A 23870-nucleotide genomic window follows, 5' to 3' on the forward strand; every position below is an offset into this window, starting at 1 on the left:
TGTACAATTCATTTGAGTGACATATTCATTGAATCAGAAGAGTCCAGGGTTGTCAGGGATGGTATAAAGGGCAACTAGAAGAGCCATTCACCTTGACCTTTCTCTGCAACATCCTCACCAAGTGATCAATCTCTGCTGGCCCAGCTCCAGTGGGGCTAGCAGGAATACCTACCTTATGGCACTGTTTTGGGAAGCTAAAATGAAGGAATATATGAAGAGGGCTTAGTCTTACGTCTGCCACATTGTAAGTGCTCAGTAAATGTGAGTCGCTGTGGTTTTTGTTATTCTGAATATCTCTGGGCCGCCATCACCTCAGGAGACAGTGTGTTTCCATTTTCATAGAGCTCTTGCTGTGAAAAAGCTTATTTGTATATTGAGCCCAAAGTTAACTTTTGTACTTTTTACTAATTGATCTTAGTTTTGACTTTATGGATCATGAATAATAACAATGTTGCTGATAGTTGATAATTAACGTTTATTGAGTACTTATTATGTACCAGTCACTCTATGCAGAACAACATCACGTTTAAAAGTCATTTTTAAAAAGATTTTATTTATTTATTTATTTGAGAGAGAGAGCAGCACGAGTGGGGTGCAGCGGAGGGAGACAGAGGGAGAGGAAGAAGATCCCAGGACCCTGGGATCATGACCCGAGCCGAAGGCAGACGCTTAACGACTGAGCCACCCAGGCGCCCCAAAAATCATTTTGAGTTATTTAAAAATACTCGGAAGTAACAAAAATAATTTAAAGGATGCCCTTTGACTTTCACCGGATTGAATGGTTATCTAGATTTTGCCATACCTACTTCATCTATACACTTCCGTATTTGCTAAAAATATTTTAAGGCTGCTTTTAGACGTAGTTTTATCTCCACGCTACATACATTGGTATGCATCTTTATTACTATAAAAATTTCCTAATGTAACTATAATACTGTGATCATATCTAACAAAATTAATAGTAATTTCCTGATATAATGTAATATTCAAGCTTCTGTGATTATTTCAAAATGTCTTTTTATCATTGATTGGTTGAATCAGGATCCAAACAAAATCTTCACCTTATATTTGATTGTTTATTTTAGTACTCTTTTAGTACAGTATTTTCATGACATTGATTTTTTTTTTTTTAACTGGGTCAGTCGTCTTAAAGACTGTTCTGTAATTTGGATTTTGGATTTATCTGTTGCTTTCCCTTGATCCTCTTTAACTTATTTCTCCATCTTTTGTGTCTTATAAAACCTAGGTTAGCTCTAAGGAGGGTTGTCTCGTAATATAGATACTGGTTAAATGTGACTATTTAAATAGATTGAAGTTTAAAAAATTAAAAATTCAGTTACTCACTTGCTTTGGCCGCACTGCAAGTACAGCTAGTAGGTGATGCATTAGTAGCCTAAACATAAAACATTTCTAGCAATGTTTTTGTTTCTGTCAGAGAGTTCTGTTAGACAGTGTGGCACAAGGATTGACTATTTTCAGATATAAGCATTTTTGGCAGTGCTCTGTGCTTCAGATCGCATCTTGTAGGGAGGCACAACGTCTGGGTGTCCCACTCTTAGGGTCCCGACGTTGATCAGTGGATTTAGGTAGTGACACCCTGGCCCCTCATTTTAAAGTTCCCAGCAACCTTTCATTGACACCAGGAGCTCTTAACCTTTTGTGTTAGGTGGGGCCTTTGGGCAGTCGGTAAAGGCTGCAGCCTTCTTCTCCCGATAGGGTTTTTAAAGGAGGTAAATTCAGTGCGAACAAACACAGAGGAAGTCAATGTTATTGAATAACAGTTTTTTCAATATTCAAGAGCAAAGTTGTGGTATAGTGAAATATGCATGACGTTATTATACATTAAGTAAAAAGAATTGGTAGGAGGTATAATGACTTCTGTAATTTTCTAATACTCCTAGAATCGGTGAGTAACTGTAGAGTTAATGATATTTCAAGATGTCTGCAACAGCTATAAAGCCATCACTCTCTATTTTTTTTTGAAAATGTCTGTGAATTACTCTGTGACACAGTTCTATGTACCACTGTTACTACTATGGTTTGTTATTTACACTTGTGGTTTAAGGAGATGCAGAATGTCAGGTAGAAGTTAGTAAAAACAGATAGGCAGCTTTCCCCCCCATTCATCTTCATGTGTTCCTTTTCTTCTCATGGTGCCTCTTTCCTTAAGTGTCCATGGTGAACCACCCCACAGGTGGAGAGCCCCTGATCTGCATCCTAAATCATCCATTAATAATTTTACATGAATCATTTATTTTATTAGGGTTTGAAAATGGTGGTTTATGTCAATCTATTGATATCTCTTTCACTTTTAGAATTAGAATACTTTATTTTTTTTAAGGATTTTATTTATTTGACAAAGCGAGAAAGCACAAGCAGGAGGAGGGAACAGGGGGAGGGGGAGAAGCAGGCTCCCTGATGTGGGGCTCCATCCCAGGGCCCTGGGATCAAGGCAGATGCTTAACCGACTGAGCCACCCAGGCGCCCCAGAATTGGAATACTTTAGATAACTTCCCATCACTGGAACTGTTTGATTTCCCTGAAATACAAACTGAATAGATACTACCCATTTTGCGGGTAAGGTTACTGAGATTCAAGGAGTTGATTAGCCCGATGTCAAATAGCTAAAAAGTGGCAGAAATGGAATATGAATCCAGATCTGGGTCACTCCTCAGCCCACATGTGGGATTGAAATTCTGTTCCACCATTTACGAGCAGTTTTCTGTCATTTTCTAGTTGGTTTGTATTCTCCCATTCACTAGCAGGTTAGCCGGCATCTTCCTCTTCCCTACGCAGAAGCCGTTGCAGTGCTGTGGCTTGAAGGTTGGCCCTTGTTTCCTCATTTCCATTTGGTCTGATCTTCCGCATCTATACTTATCCCTTCTGTGAATGTGCTATAGGGTGTCCCTGGTGGCTCCCATGTTGACAGAAAACTCCATGAACAGCCTTGCCAACAAAGATCAGAGTGAGAAATCGCCTCCCTCAACTCAAAACCAGACTTGCATTCACATTCTGAGAGAAAATGTGTTTTGTGGAAACAACATTTCTCTGTCGACTCATCTTGAGCTTATTCTTAACAAAAGTTCCCAAGCTGTTTTCACACATGCCGCTGTGAAGTGAAACGTCTCCATCTTGTAGTTGAGCAAATGGTAGGTTGGACCTGGGGAGCTCACCCACAGCAAGAATTCTCATCTTCAGATTTGTCTGAGGGCAAAACCTAGGAAAAGGAAAGACAACCCAGAGAATTTTCTGTTTGTAGGTGTGAAACATTAGTTGGGAGCAGAACAGTTCTTTTTTTTTTTTTTTTTTTTTTTTTTTTCTACTTTCTACTTATTAAAATAAGGCTATAGTTTCGGACTAATTCATTTATCAATCAGTCATCCATTTCGGCAGTCATGCATTCAAATAGTCATTCACTTCAACATGCATTGTTTCAAAACTTTTAGAGTCTTTTTAAAGTCACTTACAGCCACCATTCATGTGGTGTTTAGCAAATGTGTTATGTCCAGGAACCGTACTGGGCATTAGGACACATGTCTGACTCTCACTCTCATTTCAGCTTACGTTCTAGATAGGAAATAAGTAAACCTAAATGATCGCTTTAGTTCAGAATTCAAATCAGGTTCTGAGGGATACCAGCATATGAAGAGTTCTAGAAGAATAGTTGCTTTAGATGGAGTGGACAGGTCCCCTAGAAGGTGACATTTGAACTGAGACCTAGCCAGGACTCCAAGTGCTGGGCTGTAGATGGAGGGATGAACGAGGGGCGGTGGACTCTGTTTTAAAGAGCATTTGGGACTGGTAGCAGAGGATGCGCTGTAGGAAGGGCCTGTCTCAGAGCATTGTCGGGGGCAGGATAGATACATCTGCATCCCCTTTGTTGTCTCAAAACAAGGATTTTGGCAGGAACGTTGCTTGTTGTTCATCATCCGTGTTAAATAGGGGACATGCATGGTGTTGATGTCACTTATGTAATTCACCTCCCTTCATATTATTAGGTATAAGAGAACATTTGGTGGAGGAACTTTAATTCTTAACAGCCAGATTTAGAGATGGTTTGAGGGGTTAGGAGGTTCGGTAACATGCAGTTCTCTAGCCGTTTGTAGAAAAAAAATAAATTGTCAACTTTATTTTTGCCAGACAGTCTGTTAGAATTCAGGAGCGTGTGACAATAGGTTTACCCTTCCTGGTCAGATTATTGAATAAATACATCTTTTTAAAGTCATTTACAGCCATTGAATTTCTTCAGCCCTCTCTATCCTGCTATTACGGAGATGCACATCAAGTATGACATTAGTTCCTGGCATGGGTTTTAAATATGTGGCCCATTAGCCATACCTCTTATTTGCCCTACACAGTATTTTTCATGAATTTGAAGTATTTACTGTGTACAGCAGTTTGGGACTGAAAAAAATGACCAGGAAAGCTGAAACCTTGCAAAGCAGTCTTAATAATCAATGGGGGAAATTATGATGGCTCCATGACCTTTAAAAATGTTGTCAAAACACAATTCTTATTGTGTGTTAAACATACATAGGGGAATTTGAAAAAAAAAAAAAAAACAGGACTAAGACTATTTAGTGTCTAAATAGTCTAGTGACTATTTAGACTACTGTGCACTGGTAATTTAAAACACTGGAAACACTGAGAATTAAAGTGTTGTTTTTTTTTTCTTCCTGTGGAAAACATTTATCAAGAGTAGTTTGAACAGCGCTCGCCTGCTTTTTCTGGTTGTATAACTTATAAGATAGATGGAGCCTTGGTGAATTGTCACACTCCTTTCTAAGTTTGGATCAGTTTCCAACATTTTATCCTTTGTGCTTTCAGTGTGGTGAAATATGAAGTTTTGTTTTTGTTTTTTTTAAACGTCAAGTGTTTTGCTGGCATACCTTGCTCTGGGACATCTTCCTTCTTTTCATCATGACTGCTTCCTGCGTTTCCGTCGATACATCTTCCTTAGCTAAGTTCCTCTGCCTGTACATCTAGGGTCTGAGCAGCAGGTTGGTCCACATTCCCAACATTCCCACAGTCAGCTATCCCTCCCGTAACTTCCTTTATGTTTGATTCACAAGTCACCTCCCGCATCATTACTTTTTGGGTCTTTGTCGCACTTTCGTATTTATTGGCCGGTTCCCTCCTCTGCGTGTCCGTGTTCGTAAAATGTCACCAGGGTTTAACCAGTGGGAGACTGGGAGGCAGCACCACTCCCTACGTTCCTGGCACTGCGTGACCAATGACAGATGCATGGTAACCCGTCCCTGACAGACTTTGAAAGACGGCGTGCTGGGGGTTGGTCACTGGTCAGGATGCACATCCATTATCCACATGGTGGTTCATGGACGGAAGACCTGGTGACAGATTTGTACTTTATGCATTGCCTCTGAGCTAACAAACCCCGGTTGCTGGAAATTGACCTAGATTGTTGGGGAACTGGTATTATTTAACTGAACCGTGGTCATTGACATTTTTGAGTGTTGGAACTATGGTGAGTGAGGGCTGCCTGTCGTTGCTGGAAGTTAAATATAGAATTACACATAGCCTCCAATTTCCAGTTTCTCTTGATAAAAAGAAACAAAGAAGTAGTGTCCACCCACCTTGGGGTAGGTGTTTTCCTGTTTGCCTCAGTTTTCACGACTCCCTGTTGTTATACACCTGTGGCTTTTACTGCTGGGCTGTCTGGTGCAGAAGCATCTAGCTGCTGGTGACTCCTGGCTATAGGAGACTATTTAAATAAAAATATAAAGTTGATGTTTAATTGTTAAGTTTTCAATTAAAATTAGTTAAAATTAAATGCAATTAAAATCCAGTCCTTCAGTCTCACCAGCCACATATCAAGTGCTTAGTAACCACACGGGGCTAGTGGCTACTATATTAGTGTAAGATGTAGAACCTTTCCCTCATGATGAAAGTCCCACTAGACAGCACTGTTCTATAGGCGTCGATTTATATTAGGTAAATTACTATGGATATAAGGATATCAAAACATTAAAAATCCACAATAATTCCTCTGAATTTGAATTGGTGTTTTTTTTTTTTTTTTTTCCTTTTTCATAGATTAAGCTGGGCCAGATGAGATTCTAGATAGGAGTATTTTTTTCAAGGAGAGGCTTGGTTTTTTGTTTTGTTTTGTTTTTTTCTCCATGTGGAAACATTAATGATGATGGAATCTCTCTGACTTAGTATTTGAGGTCGCAGTCTCCTGGAAAAACATTTTGTCATCGATAAGAAATTTGAGACACTGTTTTAGCAATAATTGTGGTGATTCAAACAATTTCTACTTTTTGATGGCAAAGATGGTGGTGATGATGGTGATATGGGTAATGAGAGGTATTGGAGCCAATGTTTGATTCCCCATGCCAGAATATTGTCAGGTAGCAAAGATATGTTTTTAATATCTGAGCATATAAGGAATGGGGAATGAATTTTAAGATCCTGCAGGAGGAATAATAACATGTAAATATAAAATTGTTATGAAATTGCCAGAACATCTGTTTCCACAATTTTTTGCTTTTCTTAGCATGCTTAAATATTTTTCAGTTATATACAAAATAAAATTAAAATACATAGAAATATTGGGTTCAAGTTTGTATTTCCATAGATTCTTCTGAGATTGTTGGGTCTTCTAATTTAAACATTAGGCAAACCGTATTGTGTGCTGGACTGCCTAAACCCAACATTGAAAGTGAGAGCCTGGTTGCAAATCCTGAATGCACTTTGATATTTTAAGTGTTTGTTTCTTGTATTGTGAGGCTTTTTTTTATTGTTAACAATTATGTTTCGAAAATTCATGTAGTTCAAACTGGAGTGAAAGACGAAACTGTGGTCAGATAACCTATCCCTACGCCCTGCCTCCAGTGATGCTAGTTATGGTGGGGAAGAAAAATACAGAGAGAATATGAGGTAAGGGAGGTGGGTAGGTGAGTGGAACTTGGAAACATAGGGGTGAAGTTTCATATGTGGCTTAGGGAAGTTCTGGTTCTAAATGAAAATAAACCTCGTGTCAGTGAACAATATTCAAATCCTATTCCACATTATGGTTTCAAAGACGGGCCTGCTACCCAGAGGGAGGCCTTAAAGGAATTCATTTCTGTTGGCTTTTTTTTTAAGCAACCGTTTGCTTAGTAGTCTTTACTTTATGGTGTGAAATATGCTATTAAAAAATCCCTTATTAAAAAAGCAAGCAAACAAACAAAAACCTTGTAACACGCCAATGAAGTAGGATTAAATATTAGCCTAGCATTAACAGAGACACTAGGCTAAGAGATTTGAAGAAGAAAGAGTGGCTTAGGAGTTTGTGGTTTGAAACACTGTATGTGGGGAGGTGTTTCTTCTACTATTGTTTTAAAGATGTCACAACCTTCCTTGTCATTGGCAGTTGACTTCATAAGGAGAATAGTTTGAGTAGATGGGAAGAACAAACTTTGTCCCTTTACAGGCTTTGGAGGTTTTAGTGATAAATGCGGAGCTATGTTTGCATACAAATCACTATCTTGAAAAAACCTGCTTTCTGGACACTTCTTGCTGAATTTTTTTTTTTTTAATTTATTTGTTTTTAATGAATTGCCTCTTTGTTTTTAGAGGCTGCCTGATTAACTTATTCTATTCTGGAAGCTACCAGAGTGACATTAAAATGTCTTTTGCTTCCTGTTTTGGAAACATTTAGAAATCACTTGCTACTTAGAGTTTTCACGCCTTTTTGTTTTTTTCTGGAAGGATTTTCTGCATTTTTATTGTTGTAAATGATTTAGCCTATTCTTTAATTTTGAATGGATCACACAATCGTCTTTATGTGTCCAGCTGTCTTTTGTTGGAAGAGACACGTCTTTAAATTGTTCACTGCTGAATCAGATTAAAATGATTTTAGTGCTATGCCACGTAGAAAAAAATCTTTAGTTTGTCTTTTGTGGAGGGTTCATCCTTGTGAATACATGGCTCAGACACAAAATAAACTTCTTTTTTTCACGTTTCAGGAGTGGATTTGATGTGGGAAACAAAGGCAGAAGAAAAATTAAATTTCCACTACCTATAGCCTGCTGACAAGTCCTTGAAACAGGCAGAGTGACATTTCTCTAGACACTCAGCTGCCTCGATGTTAATACTTTGCTAAAGGCAAAAGACAATCTTAGCCTGACCTCCAGGATCCTGTAGGTCTACTTTAACATATAAAAATTCCTTTGGGAACCTCCTTTATCTCCCCCGCCAAGATACATGTTGACAATCATCCCCCAAGCATATGACCTACCAATATACATCTGAAGGGTCTCATAACAAAGGTTTTATTGGACAGTAATAAATGACCTTTTCCCAACAATAGCTAGCCCTCTCAAGATCCTGGAAACCTTGCTTCCAAATTCATTAGAGACTTACGCAATCTCTACCCCCCCCTCCCAATTTGAAAGTATATAATGGGCCACTCCACATGACCCGGTACAGCTCCTTCTGTCCACGGGTCCTGTCCCCGGGCTTTAATAAAACCACCTTTTGGCACCAAAGACGTCTCAAGAATTCTTTCTTGGGCATCAGCTTCGAACCCTTTTGCTACATCAAGTCTGTTAGATTCTAAGCTAAAATGGATAGAAGTGTGTGTGAGTCTGTTTTTAATCATTCTCTTGGGAACTAATTCCAAATAATTTTTCTAATTCAAAAGAGTGATTCTCATCTTAGTTGTAGTGCAGAGACTAAGAATTTTTCGCAAACTCCAGATCACAGAACAGTGCATACACATGCGTGCGTGCGCACACACACACACACACACACACACGCACACACACACACACATATCCATCCCATCTTGCCAACATTTTCAGGAGATTCCTAAAAGCCCTGGGGTCCCCCAGGTTACTTGGTTTTGGGAAATCTGTACATTCAAGAAGGAAAGGTCTCTAAATAGTGAGCCACAAGATACTGCCTACCTCCCAACCCCCAACCACTTTTATCTCCTAAATTACACCATTCTCCACCCACCTCCTCAGGCCAGAACCCTGGAGTCCTCTTGGAACCCCTCCGCTCATTCCCCACCCCCCATCGGTAAGTGCTGTTTCTACTGTCTCAGAAGTGTGTCTCAAATTTTCTGTATCTATACTGTCACCCCATACTTTGGGCCTAGTTGGAATCTCTCAGCTAGTCTCTGGTAAAGCCCTCCCCAGTGGCCTTCAGCTTTTATCCTTACTTTGATTGAATCCTTTTTTTTTTTTTTCTATACAGCATTTACAGTGTCTTTCTAGAAGAGAACTCAGATTCTGTCCTAAATCTCTGTTACCCACTGCCTGGGATGCTTCAGAGGCTTCCCCATGCACATAGAATCAGTCCAGCCTGCCCCGCAAAGCTGTAGAGAGCCAGGTGTCCTTCCTGGCACTCCAGACCAACAGCCAAGCTCACTCCCAGTGTAGCGGTGTGGGCTCGGGAAGTCCTTCCCCTAGTGTCACTGCATCTTTGCTTTCTTATTTCGACCCTTGTCTCTTTTACAATAGATGACGTTTTTATCTGTGTCCTGCCTTTTCGCCCTCTGCAACGTATACTTCTGGACAGAGGGGATGTGGTGCATATGGCTGGTGCATGCTGTGTCCCTCAGTGCCATACACAATACCATATAGGAGGCTTTTTTTTAAATTAAGTTTTTAATTTTAATTCCAGTGTTTTAATTCCAGTATAAGAGTATTAATTTTCTTAATGCATACTTAATGAATAAATGAAAATCGTACAACATCCTAAAAATTGTTTTGTTTCTACCCTTTCCTCCAAAATTTGGCTTTATGGCCTTCCTTCAGTAATTCACGGAGAAATTCATTTGTTAAACACGGGTACACTTTTCAACATGAAATATTCTCACACCTCTTTTAGATTGCTAACTTAGGACTGAATTTATTTATTTATTTATTTATTTATTTATTTATTATTTATTTAGGTTAGGGGGAGGTTAATTCACATTCTGAGAATACCTAATTAACATAATTAAGGTTCTCTGTTTTTTAAATAAGGAATTTTCTATCAACATCTGTACATGTCACACACAAAAAAAGATCTTATCACTGTTTTTAAAAGAACAGAGAACAATGTTATTCTCAGATCTTTCCAAGCTCCAATGAGTTAATGGTTTACAAGTTTACCATTTAAAAAATGCAAGCACTGCCTTTGGTGTGTGAAGGGTAGGGTATCTTATGTTTAGTTTTTCTCTGCCTTTAGCTGGGTCTCTTTTTGATTAAGAATTCAGAGCTAAGCATTTTTTTTTTAAGTAGTAAGTGCATTTCCCTTAATTATTTTCATGTAAGTAAGTTGAGTCTGGTCTTGTTCAATGGTCTCAGAAACAATTTCTGAAACATTTTGAAGACTTACTCATGTGAAAGAATGGTTTCCCAGATGAAGAAATGAATGAGCATGCATGTCATTTTCTCTTTCACCAAATCTTTCTTGACGGCCTGTTCTGCATTACACTGTGTGTGGCACCAGGAATGCCACGTGAGCCTGTCTACTAGGAAGTATTTCCTGTCTTCTAAGAATGGTCTCCCTGTGGAATATTCCCTTTTAGGTCTCCTATTTCTTTTCTCCTGTTAAAGAGTCTCTGCTGTTCCATATTTATATTTGGTTGCTCTTTGCCATCCATAGTATCTGAACTGTGATGTGTGGGTTGCTTCATTGGCTTGTCCAACTGTACTGGAGATCTGATGGAAATTGGACTTTTCCAGTGGCTCTTGAATGGCATTAGCCAACCAGAAGTGGAATCCATGCTTTTCAGGACCTAGTGGAGCTTGTGTTGGATGGACCCTCACTGTATGGGCTTTTGGGTCCCAGTCTGGCCACCTGTAGAAGTAGACACTCCAGGTGCTCTGTCCTCATTCACATACTGGTAGAATAGAAGCGTACATGGTCAAGTGCTACTAAATTACTTATCTTGCCTGTGGTTTTCCAGCAGATCTCCAATGAATTACAGATCTTTAGCATTACTTCCTGATCTCTACTAGAATTAAAAAGCTTCTCATAGAGTTTTTGAAGTGATTCTCATAGTGAGTATATATGAAGTTTAAGAAAAAAATTCCTCATTGGGGGTGATCCTTAAATATTTCCTCCAGCTGACAAGTGTACTTAATTCTTCTTCTTTGCAATATTCTTCCAGCTCTTAACACCTAAGAGCATTTTTACATCATTCTCATCTTGGTGTGTTCCCACTCCCATGTTAGCACATTATGGACAGACACTTTTGAGTGACAGTAACTCTTTTTTAATACGCTCCTAACTAGAATTATTTAAATCCCTTATCCTTCTGTGTATCTTCAGGGCAATACCAATAAGACCAGATTTTCATAACCGCTATTCAGAGACATTGCAGTACCTAGAAATGACTTCCGTGTCATTGAGAAAGGGGGAACGTGAGCCTTGGGGAAATATTTGTATTGCTTTCAAATTGAAGAATGGCAGATACTTGATCATGCACACAGATATTCTTCCCTCCCTCATGGTAGCTCAAACTAACAAATCCCCCCATTCTTCCTTCCTGATTCCTATTGAAACCTCAGAATCCTCCTCAAAGTACTGCTTGAAGCAGCTACTACAGGTTAGTTGGGAGTTAGCAAAAGAGATGAAACCTACTTGACAGACTTGTTCTATTCACTGAGAACAGATGATGAACGGAGCCCCCTGCTGACCTGTAATGCCAGTCCAGTCTGACTGTACCACCGATGTTTCTGGTTGCCATGGAGAAGGAAAGAGCTTTGGGGTCTCCTACTGCAGTTCAGGGCTCTAGTCCTTAAGCAACATATATCACTTCTGCTCACAATTCTTTGGCCAGAATTCATCTTCAGCTTCATCAAACCACAAGGATCCAGGAAGTATAATCCTACCTTGTGCCTGGCGTATGGCAAGAACCTGAAATAGTTGGTGAACAGCACTAATGACCTTCATATCCCATTAGATGTATTTTAATGCTCAACTTCTCAGCGTATTTCATTTAGCAGAATGCGCTCTTGTTTTGCCCATATGAATTAACAGGATATTTATTTTTTGTTTAAAAAACACTCTTTTGCAGGCACCTCTATATTGAGGTAAATGATGCCCAAGATTCTCAAAGAACATCCCCTAGAACTTTTGTCCTTTACAGTGTTCTGCAAAGTAGTAATAATAATAATAATAATAATAGTAATAATGTTTTATTGTTAAGCAAATATGAGAATTGCTGCGTAGCATCTCTGCTTTTTGAGAAGTTCAGAATGCACATTAGCATATTAAGTATCCTGATGAGTACCGCTGTAAAGAAACCTGTTTTACCCATTTCATCCAGTGCTTTTTAATCCTCTTTGACCACACATGTTTTTTCTCCTGTATAATGTGTGATAACATCTCATGAAAGCAGTGTTCTGGTGAACCACTGTAGTAAACACTGCAGTAGGCACATGGAGACTTTCATGACCTTGGCGGCATTGAGACAGCATAGATGATTTTACCACATGGCCTTAGCCAAGATTTTCACTTTATAATTGTGTGACCTTGGGTATGTGCTTTCACTTTGTTGGCCGGAACTAATGAATGTGGAAAAATGGGGGTGATACTATCTGCCTCAAAGGGTCACTGATGATCACTAGACCATAGTAGGAAGCAAACAAATGTTTTATATTCTTTCCTTCCCCTTCTGATATTATTCACCTTTCCCCACATATTTAATTTAGTACAAGTAAGCTTTTCCCACTCTGTTTCTCTTGGGATAATAAATAGAAGATTCCTTTGCCTTGAAAAATACACAGAATAATGTGTGAAATTTAAGCCAAAGAATCTGTTCCAAAGTGCTTTCAGGCTGCAGGCTCCTCTTTGATTTTACTTTCTTTGAAGGCCACATGTTCACTTCTCCCTATGAATGTGATTCTCACCTCTGAGCATCCAGATTGGTATAGGAGTTTGGGGGATGGCTCAGGGCAGATGTGCCTAGTGAAGTATACCTGCCTTCCTTTCCCTCAGATGACTAAGGACTCACAGTCACTGTATGTTTCCAGGACAAAACATGAGAATTTTCATGGATACCTAAGAGATGCTTGCCCTGAGATCCAGGAATGAGCAGAGTACTATCATTATCTTAATCACACTGTCCTGGAGTTTATTATATTGTGGAAATCAAATTTGCTTACAATTATATTCACGCCACTTATGCTTATGGTTGATGACTATCCCATGATGTTGTCATTGAGTTACTGCAGTGGGTGTGTTAATATCCAGTGAAGAAAGATGTGGCCCAAATTGACAAGTTGCTTCTTCAGAATTGTATTGCTTAATTTTGGAGGTAATATTTCTACCTTTCTGATAAGAAAATTCACAGAAGTGCTTACACTGTGAATAGTAGATTACTTTTTGAGATGCCACCTACTTTGATTCAAAGCTCTGTAACTGTGCTATTTAAATCAAATAAATTGAATCTCCTCTTAAAAAATACCTCACAGTCCATCCTGTTGTTTTTGAAGTGACATTATGAATCATTCTGAAGATTTGCAAGGACTAGGATTGCTTGTTAGAGCAAATAACTTATTACACCTGTAATAAGCCTCCAGAAGTCTGCACTACGAACTGGAAAGTGCCTTCTCATTGAACTACATACTCATCTGCAGTAGAGATGAATATGCACTCTACTTTTTTATTAGTTCCAAAGAATGACTAATTCCTCGTCATTTGATACTGACTTCCTCCATATTCATATATGCACATGCTAATCAGCCTCATCAGAATCAATGATATTTTGATGGTTTGATTTATTTTAGTGACTTTTATATTCTGAATCCCTAGAGTAGATCAGATATAGAAAAATAAATGGGAGCAAGTCTGAACAACTCTGAGAATAATATTCTGTTTTCTTTAATCATTTGAATCATTACATTTCCATTTCTCTGTCATGACTCTATATTTAAATGTTTTATATTTGTCATGGAAGTGTACATAAAATTATTTTTTAGATCATCAATTATGATACATGATGAGCAAATTCTAAACTTATCCAATTTATTTTGGATAAAAATGTAGCAACATGATGAACATTTGATGTAGTTGGGCAGATTCTCGCTTTTGCAGCATTTCACTTTGTTCTTGACTCTGCCAGGGCCTTTGCAGATATTTGTGTGGTTCTTGAGGCAGGAGAGGAGGCCACAGAAATGACCCCTGTGTCTCTTGTTACGTGCCCACTCTGATTGATGACGGCTGCTTCGAGGGCGGGATTGAGAAAGAATCCGAGTCTCTGTGGTTCGTGGAGACAGTTATGTACGGAGCTGATTATTGATGTCTGCCAGAGGTTTAGCACTGGAACATGGTGTTTGAGGTGCAACGTTTAGTCATCTTGTATGTAATGGAAGGAGCTTCAGTTTGGGAAGCCAGATAGCTGAGTTTCAGTTCCAGTTGTGCACCTGTGTGACTTTGAGCAAATCAGTTAAACACTCTGTTCCCCCCTTTTTTTCCCATCCAACAAGGAAGATATTGATGTAATAATAATTGAAGGATGATGTTTAAGGCCTGTCCCAGCTCCAAAAATGCCATGGTTATATTTATTCAGCAGGCATCTAAGATATCCTGGGCACCTGGTCATTTTTATAAGATCCCCGGGACTTCTTTTCACACTTACTACCTGTGGTCGATTGTCATGGTGATGACCCCCAATGCAATAGGACTTCCCCTGCCTGTACCTCTTTTCAGTGTGGTCTTCCCACTCCTCCTGTCAGGAGATGGAGTTTATTTCTTTCCCATCAACCCGGGCTGGCCCGTCATTTCCTTTGACCAAAAGAATGTGGGAGAACTTAGCCTTCAGAGGCATTAGAGTTTCTGCCTCTGGATTGGGATGAAAGGGCACGTGGAGTGAGGGGCCCGGTGGACCCAGCTGAGCCCAGCTCCAAGCCTACCTGCCAACCAAAAGCAGTTGCCTCAGGGAGACCAGCACAAAAACCACCCACAGAATCAGGGCAAGAAAACAAAGTAGTGTTATTAAAATAAAGCCACAGTGTTTGTGTTTGTTGTCATAATGCCGTAGTAGACAGCTGACAGAGAAGCTGGAAGTCAGTCAGTAGGTCTCCTATGACTGGAAGGTTCTAACAGTTGGTGCTGGCTGTCAGCTGTGGCACCTTAGTTCTCCTCCATGTGGTTCTCATTCCCCAGTAGGCCACCTGGGCTTTTCCCAGCATTTTGGTCTCAGTGTTCCAAGAGGACAAAAATACAGAAGTTGTCAAGTCTGTTCAGGGCTGACCCTGGGAAGTCACATAGTGAAGCTACTACCATGTTTCACTGATCAAAGCGAGTCCCAAGGCCAGCCCAAATTCAGGGGGAGAGGAAACAGACTTCCACTTTTGATGAGAAGAGAAGCAAAGTCACTTTGCAAAGGGGCAGGTGGGATGGGAGGCACTTTTGTGGTAATATTTGTAAATCCTCTACCACACCGACTTCAGATGCTTGACTAGTGCAAGATTCCATTTGGTTTCTTTCTTCCATTGTGTGTGTTCTGGGTTAGCTCTGTGCCATCCAGAGTTCAGCACAGGGCCTGGCATGTTGTGTCATCATCACTTCAGTGTGGCAAAAACACCCCAAGTGTTTACATCCAAAGGACAGAGACAGGCACTTCTGGGCTGGTAGTGAGTGAGGAGGAAGAGGGAAAGGAAAGGCATTACCAAGTTTCTGGTGATCCTTGGTCATAAAAATAATGGTGTGGGAGAGTCACCGACTCCCAATCACTGTCCAACAGGCCACGGGATTTTTCCGTATGTCTGTCAGCCTAACCCATCGATTTTGACTGTTGTAGCTAAGCTTCCTTCAGAGTCTACCAGCCCAGGGGAGCCAAAGGTACCTTGAAGCAAGCCAACCTCAAAAATGGAAAAGGGCCAGGTAGTAGCTGTATTTGTGGTGAACGTATCATTAGTATAAACTTGGGGAATCACTATGTTGTACACCTGAAACTAATGTGATATGCATCAACTGTACTTCAGTTAAAATGAAGGAAGGAGGGAGGGAAAAGGAGAGGGAGGAAGGGAGGGAGGGAAAAGGGCCAAAATGCAGGCTCCACATCCCTCCATACTTCCTCCTGCTGAACCTCCAGGTGCAAGGAGGTTCTCTTATTCTTGATGTCCTTACTCACAGTTCTCTGTTAGGATGAGGACATATTTACTACTTCCCTTGCCCAGCACTGAGGCTTCCTCCCATGATGGGGTTGTGTGTGTCCACTGCTTTCTTCATTCAAGGCTAGGTGTCTCTCAGCCTTTAGCAGTTTTGTACAATATCTTTGCGTTTCATAAAACCCATGGCTCTCTTCCACAACAGATTGGGAATTCAGGGCACACTTTTAATAAGAGGGTAGGCAGAGACTGAGTCATAATTGTACAAAAAGTGCAACATCACAGCATTGTGGTTAATAACAGGGATCTTGGAATTGCACAGGCTTGGGTAGAATTCTAGTTTTAGCCTCATGTTGAGTGTGCTGTCTTGCACAAGTTTCTCATTTTCTATAAGCTATAATTTCCTCATCTGCAAAATAGGAATTATAATAGTACTTTATGGGTTTGTTTGAAAGATGAAGTAAATGAGAGTACATATGTAAATGGCCAATGATTATGGCCAAAGAAGGAATGTCTGACAGCTTTCTTGAAAGCTAACCATAAGTTGCTAGGACATTTTCAAGGACAGATCTTGGTCCAAATTTGGAGAAATAGTTTCTGATTTTAGAAAATTGAAATGCAAGACCATACTGAAAAGTTTATCTCACACCCCTAGGCAGAGTTAGATTCTGCCTCCTGTGTGCTCCCACAACATTCTGTACTGATTTCTATCAATAGTCTTCATCTCTCCGTGTTGTGATGATCTGTTTATACTGCATGACAGTTTGGGACATCAGAGTGTGAGCCCTTCAAGGTCAGTTACTCTGCTGGATTCATCTTGGTGCCCTAGATGCTAGCATAAGCCCTGGATTGAGAGGAGGCTGTAGTGGTGGGATGGGTGGATGAGTGGGTTGCCAGCTGACCCACTGGTTGAATTACTTCCCCATTTGTAAAATTCACTTGAAATCTCATCTGCACTAGGAAGTGATCTTTGATTTTCCTCTGCTATGAGGAGTCTCTTTGTGGACCACAGGAGCTAAACTGTAACTACCCCCTTCTCTTCTTTAAAAAAAAAAAAAATGTTACTACTAAATGGACTTCTCTACTTTAGATTAGAGAGGGAGACCAGATCCCATATGATATTCTCTTTCACAGGTTCTCACCCGTGATGAGTCCTGGATAAATATAGATTAAACTCAATTATGTAGATTAACTTCTTTGAGGGTTATCATGCATGTTGGCTAAAAAGTCTCTTCAGTATTAATCCCAAGCAAAGAGGACTCAAAAGAAAGTGTGTTGTAGCAGCCGATGTATAATGTGGGATTTGCCCATTAACAATGCCTAAGAATCTCTAAATTAAATTATGCTGCATCTGTGACATTACCTTAAAACTATTGACATATAAACAGTTGCAGTAGAATTACAAGAGCTGTCTGCTATTCTTCAAAATTAATTTGCTTTCTCTGAGTTGTTTGTCTATGAGAATCATGCAGCGCATGATACCCACCATCTTTAAGCAATATGGTGTTTTCTTCCAAGGCTTACGTACTTATTTTGAGAAAACGCTTTTATTTTCAGTTGGATTTGTGAATAACATATTGTTCTGGTGCTCTCATGTGTTTGTAGATCATATGCTTCGTTCTTACAATTAAAGATGGCAGAAACTCCTTTAGTTGGATTGGGAGCAACACTCATGATTTATCTATATGATATTATCACCGTAACACATTTTCTGACTGTGATTAGTCTTTAAAAGCATCAAAAGTGCTACACAAGTTCATGAAATTTCTCTATCATGCTCAGGTGTTTTCCATAGAAAGTGACAATTTTTAAGATACCATAATGATGTTTGTCCAATATGCTATTTAAATAACAGTGTGGTCCTCAACTCAGGAAAAGAATGGAGCCCCCAAATAGTTCTAACTTCCTTTAGTTACCTCTTACTAATGTGATTCCTCTAAACCAACGGTTGACATTATTAGGTCCATGGCCAAATCTGGCTTGCCCCTTCTTTATGTAAATAAAGGCTGACTGGGATATAGCCACGCCTACTATTGTTTGTCTTGTCTATAGCTGCTTAGGCATACAGCCCACCAAACTTTGAATTTGACCGTCTGGCCTGTTGCAGAAAATGTTTGCTGACCTGCATTAAATCCTTTATGAACCTGCTTATATTTCGGGAGCCATGGGGTACTGGATCAAACTCGGAGGTCACCTGTAGTTGCCCTGGAGCCCTTGCCTTACTAAGGTGTCCCAGGTTTGGCAGCATTGGGTCCTTCCCTCTGCCTCTGTATCCTCTGAACCTCCCAGAGTACTGCAGTCACTTATTTTGGTGCCCGTCTCCTGGACTGGAAGAACAGGAGCAACTTCCTGTTTTCCTTTGCTATTCCCAGAGCCTGGCACAGCGTCCACACTTACCTGGTGCTCACTGTTCACTGAGTGAACAAATGAATTACAATTCCTAGTCAGAGTATAAAGCAGCGTTTTTATAGGTATAGTTTATCTGAGACTCTGAATAATCTAGATACCACTTCTTTCTCTTTTTTATAATTACATAAAAAGTTTTTTTTACGATTACATAAAAAGGGTTTTTCACAAGGATTTTACCCTCATCATTACATTTCCTTTGTGCTCGTATGAAAATTAATTTACGTTAAAAACAAGTTTACTTTTTTCCAGCTCACATTGGTTCTGATTATGCTAAATATTAGGAAGAGATCTCTTGGAATTAAAAAAAAATCTTGCAGACTCTCCCAATCTTGTGTAGATGGCTGAAAATAAATGGATGTTGTCTCCATTTTGTCAGGGTCTTAGTACTCAGAGATAGCTGGTAAGAAGGTCTGCTTCATAATGTATTCGCTCATTGCAGCAATGCTTATTAAGTCTGGTGTTCTGGGCAGGGGTGAACCAGTGGTAAATAAGACAGTCTTCACTCTCGTGGAGCTGATGTTCTCATTCAGGTAGGTAGTAGCCAACCCAGAAAACTGCCAGGTGGTGGCAGGGCCTCTGGCAGGATGGAAGTCAGGTGATAGAAGAGAGAGTAACCGGGTAGCAGTTTAAACTGGTGGTCCTGGAGTGCTCCTTGGAGGGAATAGCATTGGAATTAGAATTGGAATGATAAGAAAGAAGCAGCCATGCGAAGATCATGGGGAATTGAATTGTAGGCAGAACAAACAGCTGGGACAAAGGCCCCCCCAGTCTGGGAAGGAGTTTAATGTGTTAGACGAACAGAAGGAAGGCAAATGTGGCAGATGTATAGAGCATAGCGGAGAAGTGGGGGGAGAGGAGCTTCAGGAAGTAGGTAGGCAGCAGTGGGGACATAGCCTGTGTTCGGCTTAGGACATAGGCTCTTTTCTGCTCTGGTTTCAGAGGAACTGAGGGATGGTGGTTGGTCCTGACTTCCTGATGCCATTTAGTACCTAGAATGGCCTGGGGAGACTAGTGAGTCAGCTGTTGGTCAGGTCGGTGACTCACACAGTAGCCAGGAGTTCCAGAGCCCCACCCTGTGTAAATCCAGACCCATCTACCTCGCTATGGAGTCCTCTGAAGCCTAGGTCAAGATGCCTGTTTGTCCATCCGTTGGGTCCCAACAGAACAAAGACAATGATTACCTACATGAACACCTGCCCAAGTAAGCACCTTTAAAAGTTAACCCTATTTCATCTTATTCACATGGAAACATTGTTGCAGGCAGGTAAGATGTTTTCTTAATAAAGGGTTAGATTTCAGGAAATATACATGTTGGGGCAACGTGGCCTAAATGGGCGGGTGAAAAATATTCATATATATAAATGAGAATGTGTTTAGCCTGTCCAACTCTTTTGTGACATGTTGTTATTAGTATTATTAACGTTCAATTAATAATGTATGTGATATACGACCCTGTGGTTCAGTGTACACAGGATGAAGTAGCTGACAGATTCAGCCATTTTGATTCACTTCCATAAATGTTTTGATTCCTTAAACATTGGGTCAAGCCAATCCTTAGCATCAGACAAGGAGAATGAACAGATAATAAAATATTTTTTATGGCATTGGGACAAAAAAAAAAGTTTCGGTTGTCACCGATATTACTAAAGTTATCAGATACAAAGAATTTCAGATTCGTTCCAACAATTTTGACAGTAAGCCATTGTTTAAATAAAATGTCCTTCCTTCCCCACGTGGTCGCTGTGTTTAGACATAGCTCACCACGACAATTATGGGTATTGTTGGAAGCTTGCAAAGTTGTCATCTTGCTGTGGTTTGGTGAAGTCAGGGTCTAAGGGAGTGGGGAGGGAGGAGGAAGGAGAAGGAGGTGCCGGGAGGAGGATGATGGGAAAAGGTCTCTTTTAACAAAGAAAAGGCAACTCAGTGGGAGTGGAAGCTGGCAATCTGCTAAAAGGAAATGAAAGGAAATTCTTCATTTCTAAACGGTTCATTGACCCATGATAATAAAGCAGCCCTGCCAAAGAAGGATAATTATCTTTTTAAGTATCTGATGCCCTGTGGGTGAAGGCTTCCCTTCTCCTCTCTTGAAAAATGAACTCAGATTAAACAAATGCTCCTTTCCCTAGTTTACCGTTGACATGAATTTCCTGATTATGAGCAAAATTAATCAGTTTTTCCTTTCTCCCCCCTCCCGCTTCTCTTATGGAAATCAGGCCCACCCAGCTGAGCTCAGTGCATTTCCCTTTGGGCTCTGAGTCCTACCAGTATGATGGTCTACAGTGCTTGATATGCTGGTGAGACTAGCAATCATAGAATTGGGGTTTTATTATGCCCTTTAGCTGCTTAGCTTTAGGCAAAGCATGCTCTTATAAAACGAGAAGAAACGGGAAAAAAGAAAGAAACAGAAAAGAGCATTAGAGCACTTTTTTTCTCCTGCTGGTACCTGAAATCTAAACAAAAAATAATATATCTATCTGTGTGTGTGTGTATACCGTATATATGTGTGTGTGTGTGTGTATATATATATATATATATATATATATATGCATATATGCCCAACTGTATGCATGTAGCCACACATATATGAGGGGTTCAGATACACAGACAACTGAAATGTTATTGATGGTGTAACATTGAATATTAATTTGCCACCAACATTTTTTTTTCCTCTAGATTTTGTTTGTTCAGGCCAATATCATAAATATGTTGACTTGCCTTCAGATGGTTTTGTTTGCCTAAGTAAAAAAACAAAAACCCTTTCTTCTTAAGTTCATGATTTACCTTCAACTGGCTTCCTGAATTCTTAATAATCAATTTGTGGAACACTTGTCATAAATTGCTTAACCCCATGGTGCCTCTCTTACCAGAAATGAAGGGCACTGTACATTTTCAGAATGTCGACACTCCTTTTACACAAAAATAAAATAACTCCTATAGTATTTTCATTACATTTTTCTGTAAAGAGATATTGAAATTAAAATTTTAATCATGGATGTTCTGCTTGCTTTTCCAACCCAGTGCCTTTAGCTGCTTGAGAAGACAGAGCTTTCGAATTGGGGTCAGGAGATAATGGTCCAGAATAGATTTTGCCTCTTGGCATAATCATTTCAGCCAGCACTTGAGTCTTTCTGAACATTAATGACCCTTTCCCTTAAAAGAATTTCTTCAGTGTGCCATCCCTTCCCCTTCAAAGTATAATTAACCATGTTTATAAGCTCTTTTTGAACTTCCTGGAGTTTGGTGGTTGGTAAATATTTGTTCTTTTATTCCTTAGTCTTTGAGAGTTGAGGTCTTGGGCCAAGGGGATTCAGTACTGTGGGCATAAACTTCTTGGTAAAAATACTTCCCAAAGAAGCAAAAGTGTGCCTTAACAGAACTCACCACAGATGTCCTCGTGTGTCCCCTTCGGCCAGTGGAGCGCTTCCGAGACCTGCGTCCCAATGAAGTGGCGGATTTGTTTCAGGCGGCCCAGAGAGTTGGGCTGGTGGTGGAGAAGCATTTCCAGGGAACTTCTCTCACATTTTCCATGCAGGTGAGTGTACAGATAGCTCAGAAGTTATTTTTCTTCCTTTTCACACCCTAGCGTTGGGCTTTCTCTCTCTTTTAAGCTGCCATCTCACTTGTAAGGCAGCTGTGGTTGTTCATGTCTTTCATAGTAGCAGAAAAAGGTGTTACTAATCCAGGACCGCCCTACTATCTATCCTTGGCCCCAAGGTGGACTATGGAATGTCAGCTGAGACACTGTCTGCAGCATTGTTTACAAAGCAGGTAGGAAAAATAGACACGTGATTTCATGGGCATTAAGACATTCCAGATCTTTTCCTGGGACTGGGGCCGGACAAGTCATTTTTATTGCATGGTAAATATGTCTTGAGCACTGCATGGGCCTAGCCTTGCTCTACCTCAGGATAGGAGAGATATGCAAGTTACATGGGGCCTTGTCCTCAGAGGGTTCCTTTTCTCTTTAACTCAAGCGCCAGTAATTGATTGTGGATTGGTATGAAGCTGGATTGATCAAATATTCTGTGCGGCCTGCTTCCCAGGAAGAAAATGAGACACCAGCCGCCCCCCCCCGCCCCCCCGCCCCGATCACTGGAGATCTTTAGGCAGAGGTAGAGCCAAGTGGAGGAGGAAGAGGTCTGTGGTGAGTCATCAGCTGTGGGAATTGAGTAAATCAATATAACATATCCTGTGCCCCTTCAGATCCCCCTTGGGAAGAGTTGGGGAGTATCCATACCTAATTAAAGTCCTTAGTGGCCTTGAAATCAGATGACTCTGCAGGGACCCTTTGGAAAGAATTGACTTCTTCCATCATGTGATATCTTGCCCTCAGTGCTTTAGTTATGCAGAATATTGACCATCCTCCTTCAACTCTCCTCATGTCCCCACTGTAGACCTTCAAAGAGAACAGGTAAAGAAGGCCACTATTTTCAGGTTATGAAAGGCTCAAACTAAAACTGCTCTTAAATGCTTCTTAAAAATTTTTTTGCTGCCATGTCTGTGTTGAGAGTAAACTTCCCTTTAAAATACTGTGTGTGTGTGTGTGTGTGTGTGTGTGTGTGTGTGTGTTGCATGTCAAACCATGTGAGTCACCTTCATGCAGGTAATTAATCTCAGGGTGGGTTTATCAAGCTTATGCTATAAATCATGTTTCCGGAGAGACCAGATGAAGGCAAGTGGCTGAAGACATCTTTCAGTGTTAAATGAAATGCTAGAAGAAAATTCACATTCGCTGGAAATAGCCAGGGCTAGTTATCTAACATGATTTATTAGAAAGTGAATCCCATAAACATAGGAACAGACTTGTGCATAGCACCTGGAGTACTTTCATATATGCCGTGTTTTCAAACCCCTTAAAGCTTTAAACCACACTAGGATATTTATTCCACAATCGTGTGACCCTCCCTCCCCATGGATACATATATAGATAAAGGAAACGAGAGTTTTACAAAACAGCAGTTACCCTTTCAGTGCACTCTAATCGTTTTTGTTATATTATCTGGTTTGTTTTTAGTGCTGATCACAACCCATTAAGCTGACTTCATGACCCACTAATGGGCTGTGACTTCAAGTTTGAAAACCACTGATACATAGTTCTACTTAATCTTGGCCACAGCAGGCCAAACTTTCTTACCCATTAGTCTGGGTCACAGAGGCAGAAAGACTTGCTAAAAGTTGCAAGATTTGATTCAGTTTTACAATTTTTGATTGTAGACATTGCTTGTTCTGTTATCTCAAACCAGCTAAACACTTGTTTTTGCTTTGTATTGTGACTGATGACTGGGTAAGTTGGCCCATTTTCAACTAAACCAATAGTATTGTTGGGTTTTAAAAAGCTGAGAGAAGGAGCCAGGATGGGAAAAAGGCCCAGCAAAAATGAATGCTCCTACTTCCACCCTCCCG

At 40.2% G+C, this 23870-nt stretch overlaps 1 protein-coding gene across 3 annotated transcripts in view; it reads left to right on the top strand.

The window, feature by feature from the left end:
• The window catches only part of FHIT (fragile histidine triad diadenosine triphosphatase), a 1452058-nt gene that overhangs the window by 1174674 nt on the left and 253514 nt on the right, over positions 1 to 23870 (top strand). For all 3 annotated transcript variants that reach the window (XM_088027739.1, XM_088027740.1, XM_088027745.1), the window contains one exon: positions 21854 to 21999. In XM_088027739.1, coding sequence (XP_087883865.1) covers positions 21854 to 21999 — 146 coding nt within the window. The remainder of the gene's footprint in view (positions 1 to 21853; positions 22000 to 23870) is intronic.

Source organism: Eumetopias jubatus, unplaced genomic scaffold (genome assembly GCF_037043125.1).
Source record: "Eumetopias jubatus isolate StellerSeaLion01/CBP00866 unplaced genomic scaffold, mEumJub1_p1.0 scaffold_1, whole genome shotgun sequence".
Taxonomy (NCBI): Eukaryota; Metazoa; Chordata; class Mammalia; order Carnivora; family Otariidae; genus Eumetopias; species Eumetopias jubatus.